The sequence below is a fragment of the Canis aureus genome, chromosome 2, assembly GCF_053574225.1.
Source record: "Canis aureus isolate CA01 chromosome 2, VMU_Caureus_v.1.0, whole genome shotgun sequence".
Lineage (NCBI taxonomy): Eukaryota > Metazoa > Chordata > Mammalia > Carnivora > Canidae > Canis > Canis aureus.
In genome coordinates this window covers 4,061,357-4,076,679 of record NC_135612.1, presented here as the reverse complement: position 1 = coordinate 4,076,679, position 15,323 = coordinate 4,061,357, and the positions used below count along the sequence as shown (strand labels likewise).

Here is a 15,323-nt window from a genome sequence, read left to right as displayed (position 1 = left end):
GACAGGAAACTAAGGCATGGAGATTTTATGTCATTTGTTGTTAGCAAACTGAGAGCCAAAGACTTAGAAAAGTAGTATGTCGGAGAGAATTTCTAAACCATATAAAATTAAAAATATTTAGACCAATAGCTCTCAACACTCTGTATCTCACACATCTCTAGTCATTTACTTATAATAACACACCATGATGATAATAAGGATGATACAACTTGCTAGCAGCATTTATATACTAATAAACATTTTGTGAATGTAAATTACATTTTGTGTAATGTCTTAGTATGAAAACTGCCAGAATGCAAATATCTTACCAAAAAAAGTTTTTATTTTCATTAAAACCTGAGTTCTACCCTTGGTTTTCAAGAGATAAAACAATTTAAACAGCTTTGCAGAAGCTATGCATGCTAAAATGAATCTAGGAAACTAAGCAATATTATACCATAAACCAGTCTTCTCATTAAAGCAAAAAACTGTGCTGAGCAACAAAGATGATCCTCAAAAGTCTGTGGACCAGCTTTGATATTAATCCAGTAGATTCAGACTACTGACAATCAAAACCACCAATTCTGGCCTATCATCTTCAGAAGAACATTCTCAGCAATTTGAGCCTTCCAAAACAGACATTTGCTATTTGCTATAGCTGCTATTTTGTCACAGAGAGTCATTCTGATCTTTTAAGTACCAGTGTACCATAATTTTTGGCCATCTCAAAATGCTCAGAGAAGCACTTACTGATCTAATAAGTCTTGTTTTGTCTTTAATGAGTACAATTTCAAGTGATCATAAAAATCCCACATATGGTCATTATAACACCGGTTGTGCACAATCTGTTCATCCGAAGGCATTTCTACTCTACACTATAAACAACATTAGATGTGACTAGAAAAACATTCATCCACCAAGATGTTCAGGCCAAGGCTATAGGAAATGAATAAAAATTATGGTTATGTATGGTCTTGGTTACACTAAGATAGTCTGACAGAGCAATAATTGAGAATAACGTGCTTTTCTTCTCCACTAGCTTTAGGCTCTGATCCTCAAAATACAATTAAAGCTGATCAGTTATCAGTCACTGAAGACACAGGACAACCACAGAACCTGTTTCAGACACACTAGACCCAAATAGTGATTTGATGTTTTTTTCTCAAAGTTTGCTCTAACTTTCCAGCAATTTAGATATTGCAAAATTTTAATATTAGTAGCCAACATTTACCTAGCATTCACTGCAATCTTGATAGTGAAGCAAGCACCTTGCATATATTATTTCAATTAATACCCTGAAGAAGAATTTCTCCACTTAGATAATTAAGGGCCAGCGCTAAGATTCAAACCGAAGCTAACAATAGAGCCCAGGCTCCAATCAACTGTGCCTTATTGCCAGAGTCCTAAGGAATTCACAATCATTTGCTCTTTTTTCTAGGAAGGAAAGAAAAAGAGTATTTCCCACTAAACTGTAAGCTTAAAGAGACCTGAAGAGACCAAACCCACAGAGACCTGGATCTCACCTGTTTTATTTCAACACTGTGCTGCTAACACAGCAGTTTCCGATAGTAGTGAAATTAAGAAAGGGTGAGTGAGAAGGTTACTCAGCTATTACACGGGAAAGGCCAGACTCATACCTATTCTCCTAAGTACTATATGATACAGTTAAAATGTATACAGTAACAAATTTCAGATAATACACAGATAAATTTGTAGCCGCCTTTCCATGAACACATTAGGAATTAGTTCCTAATTATTTTAAAGTTCTGAAGAGAAGATGACACAGAAGTGAGAGATTCCAAAGAAACTAGCATTATCATCATTGCTAAAATATGAGATTTCATATATTCAGTATATAAGTGAACTCTCTGAACTAGGTTAATTTTTGACACAGACTCACCTTTCTTTTCATTTTACATATTCAGCTTAATCATATGCAACCCGCCATATTCACCTCCTAAAAGGCAAAGGCTCAAAGGACCTAGTGATTTGTAAGCAGTTAAAACCTCAGTCAAGGAGCAGCATCCAAGCCACCAGAGGAGCAGGAGACCTTAGTTTCATCTGGTCCCAGAATTCACCTGGATGGCTATTAAATCATTAGGAACACCTGCGAACCCAACCGGAGTTCTAGGAAAAGAATCACTGCAACTCTACAAATAGAAAAGCACGGGATCCCTGGGTGGCACAGCGGTTTGGCGCCTGCCTTTGGCCCAGGGCGCGATCCTGGAGACCCGGGATCGAATCCCACGTCGGGCTCCTGGTGCATGGAGCCCGCTTCTCCCTCTGCCTCTCTCTCTCTCTGTGCCTATCATAAATAAATTTAAAAAAAGAAAAGCGACCCCTTTCTGCAAGGTAGGAGGTGTGCAGAAGTGAATCAAGGTGATCTGGGGACGATAAGTGGGGGGGAGGGGGCCTCCTAAGCTGCTACTGGACAGTACAGAGCAGCAAAGAGCAAAATCAGCCCCGAATCCTCAGCGGGACAGTGTGGTCTCAGGGTCACAGGAAGAGGGGGTGTGTGTGTAGCAGACTGCCAGGCAGCTGCCATCAGCGAGCCTGGGATGGGGGGAGTGGAGGGGTTGCGGGGGTGGTTTCAGCCCAGTGTTGCTCTAAACCACAGACCACAGCACAGGCAGGTGACCTCTCTCCACACAGGGCCCAGCAAGTGGCCAAAATGGCTCGAGAACCCCACCTCCACGAGAGGAGTACATGGGTGTAAGCTGCAGGAGTCCGGAGGATTTGGAGACCCGAGATAGGGTCAGATAGGGCCGTGTGCCTGAGACAGAAACTCTCGGTCCCAGGCCGGGTGAGCGTGAGTGTGGACAGAATCCAGGGAGAGGAGGGACTGCTTGTCCCTGAGGGCGCCCTGAGGGGGGGGGGTCCTGAACTTTCGGCTCTGGGGCTAGGGACTGGGAGGCCCCTATTTTCACCCTCATCCTCTAAAGTGCACAGAAAGCCTTCAGGGAACACAAGGCACCTAGAGCAACTGGGAGCAGAAGCCTTGGCCTGGCTCCCGGCAGAGGCAGTGCAGTGCTGCCCAGGGACAAAGCACCTGTGAACCACATGGTGCAGTGCAGGAGGGTGGGTGCTCAGCAAAACATCCAGCCCAGAGCAAATCGACCATCACTGGAAGGACAAACTCCAGGCCTGGGGAATACAACCTACAGAACTCATGGGGTTCTCCCCCACGGTTCTTTAGTCTTGCAATGTTAATTCTTTTCTCTTTCCTTTTTCAATCAATTTTTATTTAATCACCTTTTTAGTCTTTTTTAATTTTCATTTTTACAGTTACAGTCTATCTTTTGCATTGTACTTAATTTTGTGTGTGTGTGTGTATGTATGTATATATGTATGTATGTATTTATTTATTTATTTATAATTTTGGGGCACAGTTTCTTCTAACAGACCAAAATATACCCAGAATATAGTGTATGGCTCTATTCGCTTCACCTGTCTGACTGATCATATCTGCTTTTTTCTTTTTCTCCTTTTTGTTTTGTTAAAGTATTTTTTAATTTTCATCTTTATGCTACATTCTATCCTTTCAATATAGTTAATTTTATTTTTCTTTACAACACTAAGATGTAGTTTATTCTAACAAAACAAAATGCAATCAAGATATAGTGTATTGTTCTGTTCACCTGTTTATATTCTTTTTTTCTTTTAATTTTCATTCTTACAGTTACCTTCTATCCTTTCATTGCATTTAATTTTTTTATACATCTATAAGTTTTCTTTCGTTACAATTTTGGGATCTAGTCTTCTAACAAATGGACCAAAACACACACAGGATCCAGTATATTGCTCTATTCTCTTCACCTGTCTGATTATATTCTCTCTTTTTATCAAATTTTTTTGTCTGTTCCTGGTCTCTTCTGATTTCTTTAGTGTATATTTCTCTGAAGTCATTGTTGCTATTTTAGTATTTTGTTCTCTCATTTATCTATTCTTTTCTGAATGGAACAACAAGATGGAAAACTCACCTCAAAGAAGAGAACAAGAGGTAGTATTGATTGCCAGGGACCTAATCAGTATGGACATAAGTAAGATGTCAGAACTAGAGTTCAAATAATGATTATAAAGATACCAGCTGGGCTTGAAAAAAAGCATGGAAGACACCAGAGAACCCCTTCCTGGAGAAATCAAAGAACTAAAATCTAATCAATTTGAAATCGAAAAGGCTATTAATGAAATGCAGCCAAAAATGAGACTCTAATTGCTAGGATAAGTGAGGCAGAAGAGAGAATTAGTGATACAGAAGAAAAAATGATGGAGAATAAAGAAACTGAAAAAAAGAGATAAACAACAACTAGATTATGAGGGAAGAATTTGAGAGATAAGTGATATCATAAAGCAAAACAACATTAGAATAATTGGGATCCAAAAAGAAAAGGAAAGGAAGGGGGGTGCAGGAGAGAAGGTATGGAAACAGGCATTCAAGTACAGGAGACACAGAGAACCCTCCCTCAAAATCAATAAAAATAGGTCAACACCCCAACATTAATAGTGAAACTTGCAAATCTAAGGTACAAAGAGAAAATCCTGAAAGCAGCTCATGACCAGAGATCCATAACCTCCAAGGGTAGAAACAATAGACTGGCAGCAGACCTCTCCACAGAGACCTGGCAGGACAGAAAGGACTGGCATGATATATTCAGGGCACTAAATGAGAAAAACATGCAGCCAAGAATACTTTATCCAGATAGGATGTCATTAAAATAAAAGGAGAGATAAAAAGCTTCCAGATCAAACAGAAATTAAAAGAATTTGTGATCACCAAACCAGCCGTACAAGAAATATTAAAAGGGATCCTTTAAGTGAAGACAGAGCCCAAAAGTAACATACACCGGAAAGGAACAGAGACAATATACAGAAACAGTGATTTTATAGGTAATAAAAGGCACTAAATTCAGACCTTTCAATGGTTACTTTGAATGCAAATGGGCCAGAAGCCCCAATCAAAAGACACAGAGTATTAGATTAGATAAGAAAGCAAGACCCATTGATATGCTGTCTGCAAGAGACTCATTTCAGACCCAAAGACACCTCCAGTTTTAAAGTGAGGGGGTGGAAAACCATTTCTCATGATAATGAACATCAAAAGAAAGCTGGGGTGGCAATCCTATATCAGATAAATTAGATTTTAAACCAAAGACTGTAATAAGGGATGAGGAAGGACACTCTATCATAATTAAAGAGTCTATCCAACCAGACGATCTACCAATTGTAAATATTTATGCCCCTAACATGGGAGTAGCCAATTATACAATTAATTGTATAATTAATTGTAAGCCAATTAATAACAAAAATAAAGAAACACATTGATAATAACACAATCATAGTAGGGGACTTAAACACCCCACTCGCTGCAATGGACAGATCATCTAAGGAGAAGATCAACAAGGAAACAAGGGCTTTGAATGACACACTGGACCAGATGGATTTCATGGATATATTCAGAATATTCCACCCTAAAGCAATAGAATGCACATTCTTCTCCAGTGAACATGGAACATTCTCCAGAATAGATCACTTACTGGGTCACAAATCAGGTCTCAACCAGTACCAAATGACTGGGATCATTCCCTGCCTATTTTCAGACCACATATTTTGAAACTGGAACTCAGTCACATGAAGAAACTTAGAAAGAACTCAAATTTTAAAATTCATGGAAACAAATGAAAATGAAAAATACAACTGTTCAAAACCTTTGGGATGCAGCAAAGGCAGTCCTAAGAGATAAGTATATAACAATATAAGCCTTTTTCAAGAAACAAGAAAGGTCTCAAATACACAGCCTAATCTTACACCTAAAGGAGCTGGAGAAAAAACAGCAAATAAAGCCTAAACCCCGCAGGAGAAGAGAAATAATAAAGATTAGAGCAGAAATCCATGAAATAGAAAGCAAAAATATGTAGAAAAGATCAATGAAACTACGAGCTGGTTAAGAATTAATAAAATTGATAAATCACTGGCCAGACTTATCAAAAAGAAAATAGAAAGGACCCAAATAAATAAAATTATGAATGAAGGGGGAGAGATCACAACCAACACCAAAGAAATACAAACATGTATAAGAACATATTATGAGCAACTATTATGCCGACAAAGAAGGCAACCTGGAAGAAATGGATGTATTCCTAGAGACATATAAAACTACCAAAACTGAAAGAGGAGAGATAGGAAAACTGAACAGACCCATAACCAACAAGGAAATGGAAGTAGTCACCAAAAATCTCCCAACAAATAAGAGTCCAGGGCTGGATGGCTTCCCAGGGGAATTCTACCAAACATTTAAAAAAGAACTAATACCTATTCTTCTGAAGCCATTTCAAAAAATACAAATGGAAGGAAAACTTCCAAACTCTTTCTACGAGGCCAGCATTACCTTGATCCCAAAACCAGACAAAGAGTCCCTAAAAAAGAATTGCAGACGCTTATCTCTGATGAACATGGATGCCAAAATTCTCACCAAAATACTAGCAAATAGGATCAAACAGTACATTTAATGGATTATTCACCATGACAAAGTGGGATTTATTCCTGAGCTGCAAGGGTGGTTCAGCATCCATAAATCCATCAGTGTGATTCACCACATTAATAAAAGAAAGGACAAGAACCATATGATCCTCTCAATAGATGCAGAAAAAGCATTTGAAAAAGTACAGCATCCTTTCTTGATTAAAATTCTTCACAATGTAGGATTAGAGGGAACATACCTACGTATCATAAAATCCACAAAAACAAAGCCCACAAAGAATATCATTCTCAGTTTTTCCCCTAAGCTCAGGAACATGGGAGGGATGTTCAGTCTTACCAATGATGTTCAACATAGCATTAGAAGTCCTAGCCTCAATAAACAGACAACAAAAAGAAATAAAAGGCATCTGAATTGGCAGAGAAGAAATTAAACTCTCATTCTTTGCAGATGACATGATACTCTATATGAAAAAAACCCAAAAGACTCCACCCCAAAATTGCCAGAACTCATACAGGAATTCAGCAAAGTGGCAGGATATAAAATCAATGCACAGAAATTAGTTTCATTTCTATACAATAACAATGAGATGGGAGAAAGAGAAATTAAGGACTTGATCCCATTTACAATGGTACCCAAAATCATAAGATACCTAGGAATAAACCTAAACAAAGAGGCAAAGGATCTGTATTCAGAAAACTACAGAACACTCATGAAATAAATTGAGGAAGACACAAAGAGAGGGAAAAACGTTCCATATTCATGGATTGGAAGAACAAATATTGTTAAAATATGCTACCTAGAGCGATCTATACATTCAATGCAATCCCTATCAAAATACTATCAACTTATTTCACAGAGTTGGAAATAATCCTAAAATTTGTATTGAACCAGAAAAGATTCCCAATAGCCTAAAGGGAATGTTGAAAAAGAAAACCAAAACTGGTGGCATCAGATTTCTGGACTTCAAGCTGTATTACAAAGCTGTGGTCATCAAGACAGAGTGGTAGTGGCACAAAAACACATAGATCAGTGGAACAGAATAGAGAACCCAGAAATGGGCCCTCAACTCTACGGTCATCTAATCTTAGACAAAGCAGGAAGAATGACTATTTAATGGCAAAAAGACAGTCTCTTTAACAAAGAGGAAATTAGACAGCCACGTGCAGAAGAATGAAACTGGACCATTCTCTTACATCAGACACAAAAATAGAATCAAAATTGATTAAAGACCTAAATGTGAGACAAGAATCCATCAAAATCCAACCTTTCTGACCTCAGCCATAGCAACTTCTTATTAGATATGTCTCCAAAGGCAAGTGAAACAAAGGCAAAAATGAACTACTGAGACTTCATCAAGATAAAAAGCTTTTGCACAGCAAAAGAAACAGTCAACAAAACCAAAAAACAATTGACAGAATGGGAGAAGATATTTGCAAATGACATTTCAGATAAAGGGCTAGTATCCAAGATCTATAAAGAACTAGTATCCAAAATCTATAAACTCAACACCCAGAGAACAAGTAATCTAATTAAGAAATGGGCCGAAGACATGGACAGACATTTCTTCAAAGACGACTTACAAATGACCAACAGACACATGAAAAAATGTTATCACTTGGCACCAGGGAAATACAAATCAAAACCACAATGAGACACCACCTCATACCAGTCAGAATGGCTGAAATTAACAAGACAGGAAACGATAGATGTTGACGAGGATGCAGAGAAAGAGGAACCTTCTTGCAGGGACTATAAGCTGGTATAGCAACTCTGGAAAACAGTATGGAAGCTCCTCAAAAAGCTGAAAATAGAGCTACCCTATGACCCAACAATTGCACGACTGGGTATTTACCCCAAAGATACAAATGTAGTGATCTGAGGAGGCACCTGCACCCCAATGTTTATAGCAGCAATATCCACAATAGTCAAATTATGGAAAGAGCCCAGATGTTCACTGACAGGTGAATGGATAAAGAAGATGTGGTATATACACAATGGAATACCACTCAGCCATCAAAAAAATGAAATCTTGCCATTTGCAATGATGTAGATGGAACTAGAGGGTATTATGCTAAGTGAAAATAGTCAATCAGAGAAAGATAATTATCATATGATCTCACTTATATGTGGAATTTAAGAAACAAAATAGAGGATCATAGGGGAAGAGAGGAAAAAACAAAACGAGATGAAATCAGAGAGGGAGACAAACCATAAGAGACTCTTAATCACAGGGAACAAACTGAGGGTCTCTGGAGGGGTGGGGGATGGGAAGATGGGGTAACTGGGTGGCAGGCATTAAGGAGGGCACGTGATGTAATGAGGAATGAGTGTTATTTAACACTAATGAATCATGACCTCCACCTCTGAACCCAATAATACATTATATGTTAATTAACTGAATTTAAAATAAAATAAACAAAACCTCAATCAAAATATATTCTAAATGTAATAAATTAATGCTTAAACAATTTTTGTCATACAGATCATTTTTAATGCATATATTTCATAGTCATTAGCAATGAAAAAACAAAAAAAAGTAAGTTTCTTATTTAAATGAAATCCCATTTAAGAAAAGCTAAGTTTGGTATTGTTGCTTTAAACTGATTTTAACTATCAAACCATAATACACATCTGTTAACAGTCTGACTGCTCCTCAATCAAGTACATTTAACAATGCTAGGGCACTGATATGAATGACAGGAACACTAAGGAAGGGGCGCCTGGGTGGCTCAGTCGGTTAAGCATCTGCCCTCAGCTCAGGTCAAGATCTCCTGGAATGGAGCCAAGCCGGAGACAGGCCTCCTGCTCAGCAAGGAGTCTGTTTCTCCCTCTCCCTCACCCTCTGCCACTCCCGGGACTCAGGCTCCTGGTCTCTCTCTAATAAAATGAAAAAAAAAGAAAGAAAAGAAAAAGAAAAAGAAAAGAAAAGAAAGAAAAGGAAAAGGAAAAGAAAAAAAAAGAAAAGAAAAGAAAAGAAAGAAAAGAAAAGAAAAAATTAAAGAAGAAAAGAAAAGAAAAGAAAAGAAAAGAAAAGAAAAGAAAAGAAAAGAAAAGAAAAGAAAAGAAAAGAAAAGAAAAAAGCTAAGGGGATGGAACCATGGAACCTACCTTGGTTAGGTGAATGACTCCTTTCGAAGTAACTGAACAACCCATGAAGCCAACGTACTGAAGTTCAGGACAGTGTTCAGCGAATGCTTTCACCGACTGATCTGTTACCTAGGGAAGAGACGTGAAGAAAGTTATCAAAGGTGGTGTTCCAGTGAGTGGAAGGATTTGGCTCCTGCACATTCCTTCTCTCCTATCTTGCATCACTAATATTTTCCTTTCCACTGGATCATTTGAATCTGTATACAAACACATAGCAATATCTTCTGTAGGTTTTTTTTTGTTTATTCATTTAATCTCTACAGCCAGCCAAACTCACAACCCCAAGATCATGAGTCTCATGCTCTCCTGAATGAGCCAGCCAGGAACCTCTCTCCTGTGTTTTGTTTTGTTTTGTTTAATTCTTCCTTTGTCCTAAATTCCCTTTTCTCTATCATGCCATTTTTTTTTTTACTTCTTCATAGAAAACATACCAAAGATGTAGACATTCTCTACTATCATTTCTTCTATCAAATCTCTCTTGACATATAAATTTTCTATTGACATATAATTCACATATTATAAAATTCACCCTTTCAAAGGGTGTGGTTCAGTGGTTTTTAGCATCTCCACAAGGTTGTGCAACCAGCACCAATATCTAATTCTAGAAAAAGCTCATCACCCCCAAAAGAAAACCTATGTCCTCTGTTCCAACCCCGTGCCCAACCCCTAGCATTCTTCTGTCTCTATGGATTTGCTCAGTCTGAACATTTTTTATAATGGAAATTATATAATTGTTTCCTAAAATGCAATAATGGTCTCTTTATAAGGTTTCTCAAGTGTTTCTTCTAAAGAATCTGATTTTGCCCCTCATTGCTTCAAACTTTTTAAATTTGGGTAGCGTGATGGTTAATTCTATGTGTCAACTTGACTATACTGTGGAGTGCCCAAATATTTTGTGAAACGGTATTCTGGATAGGTCTGTGAGGATATTTCTCATGATATTACCCTTTTAAATGCAAACTGAGGAAAGCACACTGTCCCCCTCAATTTGAGTGGGCCTCATCTAAACCATCTGAGGTGTGAATGGAACAAAAAAGTTGAGTAAGGGAGAATTTGCTCTCTCTCTCTTTCTCTCCTTTTCTCTATCTGGTTATCTTCATCTCCTACCTTCAGATTCAAACTTGGACTAGAACTTATACTGTTGGCTCTACTGGTTTTTATGCCTTTGGACTCAGATTAGAACTGTATCATCAGCTTTCCTGCGTCTCCAGATTGCAAACTCAGAATTTGGAACTTCTTGGCTTCTGTAAACACATGAGTCAATTCCTTATAATAATCTCTTTATAGAAACACACACACACACACACACCCTTGTATGAGTTCTGTTTCTCGAGAAAACCCTAATGTAATACGTATTAGAAAACTTGCATTTATTTAAAACCTCAGAACCAAAAAAGGTGAGGCCTAAGAATCTACATTTTTAATAAACCCCTGAGTGACTCTTAAACATGTGAAAGTTTGAGGTCCCAGTGCTGCAAAGAAATTACCTTGACACCTTTTGACATTTCTACCCAACCCTGCTTTAAACAAAAGCCTGAGTTAAATTTCATTTTCTGTCCCCTCCCTGCCACTCTCCAGAAAATTTCAGAGTATAAAATAATCCTCTTGTAATTGTGCTAAAATTTTCTTAACTGTTCCACAAAGTGGTAGCTTTTAAAAGAAGGTCCAAATATTCTCTACCATAGGCTTAATTTCAGATTCACTATCCTCACAGTCAAGACGAAATCAACAAGTTAAACACCTTTGTTAGTTTCTCAAACAGCAGCGACAATTCTCCTTTGCATTAGCTTTATTATGGCTGACTCTTTGTATCTTCCTTATCTATTCTGAATAGATATTAGAAAATAAAGGTATGTGGGTAGCATTAATTCTAAAACAATCACAAGAACATCTTCCTAAAATAATGAAACCAACAGCATCCATGGTACATCTGATAAAAGATTAATTCTGCCCTCAAAAGTAAAGTATGCTTTAGCATATTACGACTAAGGGTGCCATTGATAAATTAAAAATGGGCCTTCCTGACACTCAGCTTTCTAAAAATGTTCTGTTAACAAAGAATATTCCAGGCAACTAAAATTGCTGGAAGCCTCAATGGAAACTAATTTCTATTTTTTTTACAAGCGGGGTGGGAGCTAATAGAGGTAAAATACTTATGGTCAGTTGGTTAAATACCCTGCCCAATCTCACTCTAACATCTAGCCTTTCCTGCATCCATCTTCAAGGAAAGAAGAGGGAACTCAGATAAGGATTAAGGACACACATGAGAAAGCTCAGGTACAAGGTGTTAAATCTTTCAGACAGAAGAGAAAGGGGTACTAAAAATTTGGTTTGCGGGTCTTTCTCATTCAGCTCAAGCAATCAGAATAAAAGAGCTCAGCATCAACAGAGTCCCAGAAGTCAAGTCTTCTTGAAGACCTTGAGGTATAGAAACACCCTTAGTAGGCTTGGGTGTGTCTTAGGAGACTAACAAAAGGGCCTTGAAGATTTGGGTGGGGTCTGGTTCTGTTCCCAAGGATAGAAGATCGGTTAGAAATTGGAGGCTAAACATCTGGCAAAAAGAAGTACAGACTGCAAGAGGCAGGCACTGGTGAGTGTCAGCTTCTCTGAGACCCTGCAGCCTGACTGCCTCTTTTCAAATCCCAGGTGGACCACTTATTAGCTGTATGATTTTAAGCAAGTCACTTCATCTCTCTATACTTTGTTCCTTCTCTACTACAGAGAAAATCATAGTACCTAGCTCACAGGGTAAAATATGAGGGTAGATAATGCATGTAAAATGCTTTGAACAGTGCAAGGTACATTGCAATTGCTCAATACATTTTAGCTATTATCATCAAAATCATTGCATGTTCTCCTCCTTTCTTCTGCATTCTAATTCTTAGCCAAGACTAAGGGGTTGACATGTGTAAGAAAATAAGTCAAAAAAAAAAAAAAAAAAAACCATAGTCAAAGCATGCTAGCTTACTCTTCTATTTATTCCAAGAGATTTTGATCATAATTTGGGGGCTCTAGGTTATGGGCTAACCATGGGATGAGAGTGAGGCAGACTTAGGTAGAAGTTTATTACTGATCCATTATGGTAAAAAGAATTTCATTTTGTTAAGGTTCTCAGCCTGTCTGCACATCAGAATCACCTAAAGAGCTTCCCGATTTAATTTCTGGCAGAGAACTGCATCAATTTTATTCTAAAAGCTCCCCAGGAGAGTCTAACGTGCAGCCTGGGTTATGAACAAGTTCCAAGGCCTTTCATTCACAGTGTGGTCCTCAGACCAACAGCACTGGCATCACTTGGAGCTTGTTAAAAATGCAAAATCTCAGACCCCATCACAGACCTACTGAATCCTAATCTGCATTTTAATAAGATCCCCAGGTGATTCTTTTTTTTTTCCAATGTATGAATTTATAAGTAATCTCTATACCCAATGTAGGGCTCAAACTCACAACCCTAAGATCAAGAGTCTTATGCTTTATGGACTAAGCCAGCCAAGTGCCTCCCAAGGTGATTCTTATGCACCTGAAACCTTGAGAAATACTGTTGAAGGTATAAGGGATTATGTCATTTTCTTGGGGACAGAGAAAGCAAAAATTGGGTAGCTATCTCATGACCCAGGTGCTATGGAGAATTTTTAAAACAGTTTTAATGGGTTATAATTTATATACCATAAAATCCACCCATTGGAAGGCATAGTTCATTGGGTTTTAGTAACTTATACAGTTGTGCAACCATCACCACAATCCAGTTTTAAGGTGCTTCCATTACAGCACTCCCCAAATTCCCTTTATTCTTTTTGTCCATATGCAGTGACTCATAGCTCCCACCACTAGGCAACCAGTGACCTGCTTTGTATCGCTGTAGAGTTTTGCCTTTTCTAGAAATTCCATATAAATAGAATTATACCATAAGCAGTGCTTTGTTTCTAGCTTCTTTCACTAGCATAACGTATGGACATTCATCCTTGCTGCTACATGTATCATTTTTTTGCTGAGCAGAATTCCATCGTATAGCTAGCTACAAGACCTTTTATTTATCTGTTCACCAGATGATAAATACTTGAATTCTCCAGTTTGGGTTTTTTTGTTTGTTTGTTTGTTTTTTTATTTATGATAGTCACACAGAGAGAGAGAGAGGCAGAGACACAGGCAGAGGGAGAAGCAGGCTCCATGCACCGGGAGCCCAACGTGGGATTCGATCCCGGGTCTCCAGGATCGCGCCCTGGGCCAAAGGCAGGCGCTAAATCGCTGCGCCACCCAGGGATCCCTCCAGTTTGGGTTTTGATAAATAATGCTGCTGTGATCATTCACATACAATCCTTTGTATGGACATATATTTTCATCTCTCCTGGATAAATATCTAGAGAGAGAATTGCTGACTCATGTAAGTTTCATTTTTCACACATTTTTAAAACTAGGTTGTCTTAGTAAGTTGTAAGAGCTCTTTATATACTCTGGATACAAGTCCTTTATCAGATACCTGTTTCATAAATATTTTATTCCATCCTGTGCTATGTCTTTTCATTTTCTTAATGGTGCTCTTAGCTCTAGCATTTAGGTCTATAATGCTCTAGGAGTTAATTTTTGTGGATACTGTGTAAGGTGATCATTCATGTTTTTGCATACAAACATCCAACCATTTGTCTAAAAAAAACTATATGCTATAAAGTAATGCTAAAAATCTCCAACTTGAGGGGCACCTGGGCGGCTCAGTCAGTTCAGTTTAATAAGATTCATGGTGGCGGCTCAGGTCTTGATCTCACGGTCATGAGTTTGAGCCCCATGTTGGGCTCCATACTGGGCATGGAGCCTACCTAAGGGAGAACAACAAAAACTCCAACCTGGAATGGTTGGCCTTGAAGGATTATATTTATTGAGAGACTGTGGGAAAACCAGGCAGCAGACAGGAATTAGTATGCAAACAGAAACGTAGCTCAGGTTTTGGAAAGAAGCATCAAAAAAGAAGGGGAGAATGAGATCAGCTTGCAAAGCAAATTTTGAACTTTTAATCAAAGCTGTGATGGAGAGGAAGAGGAAGATGAACCTCAGATTCAATAGTGTCCTCTCTCCAAATAGCAGAGGTAGTGAAGGACCATAGTCCTAAACTGGCATTCTAAAAGCTACACTTTTACATCTGCATAAAGAGGATGCAGGTGCATTTCATGTTACAAGGAGAAAAGCACTGGTGGTAAGGAATGTCTGTTGTATCTTCAGAGTTGAGAAAACCAAGAAAAGTCTGAGTAATACAAACATGCACAAAGATTCTAGTAGAGCTTCAATTTGTGAATCCTAAGGGGGCCTTCTCCTGTGGCTAACCTAGAAGCAAATGCAGGGGAGAAAGGGAAAAAGGAAGAGGATATTGGTTCTGATAAACTCTTGGGAGCTGCACTGAATCGGAGATCATTCTTGTGAGATCTAACGTGGGGACAGGAGAGAAACATCTCCAGGAGGTAGAAATAATGGGCCTATAAAATTCTAATACAAAGGAGAAGTGTAATAGCCACTGTGGTGGAAATGGCCATAGATGACTAAAAAACTCTTGGCTGGAAAATAAAGAGCAGAAGGTGAGCAGGACAGGGTCACTAATTTTGCTTGGAGAGTAACTTTATAAGTATGATTTTTGGATTGTGTATTTAGTCTCTGCACATAGCTCATATTCAGTAAAGATCTGGGGTACTAGCAGCCAAAGAATCAAGAGGATTGGAATGGAAGTGATGGAACAGCT

General features: G+C 38.3%; 1 protein-coding gene across 1 annotated transcript in view; it reads right to left on the bottom strand.

The window, feature by feature from the left end:
• Positions 1 to 15,323, bottom strand: part of FBXL17 (F-box and leucine rich repeat protein 17) — a 496,367-nt gene that overhangs the window by 326,159 nt on the left and 154,885 nt on the right. Inside the window, exon 5 of the mRNA XM_077861966.1 lies at positions 9,566 to 9,673. Within this exon, the coding sequence (XP_077718092.1) occupies positions 9,566 to 9,673 (108 nt within the window). The remainder of the gene's footprint in view (positions 1 to 9,565; positions 9,674 to 15,323) is intronic.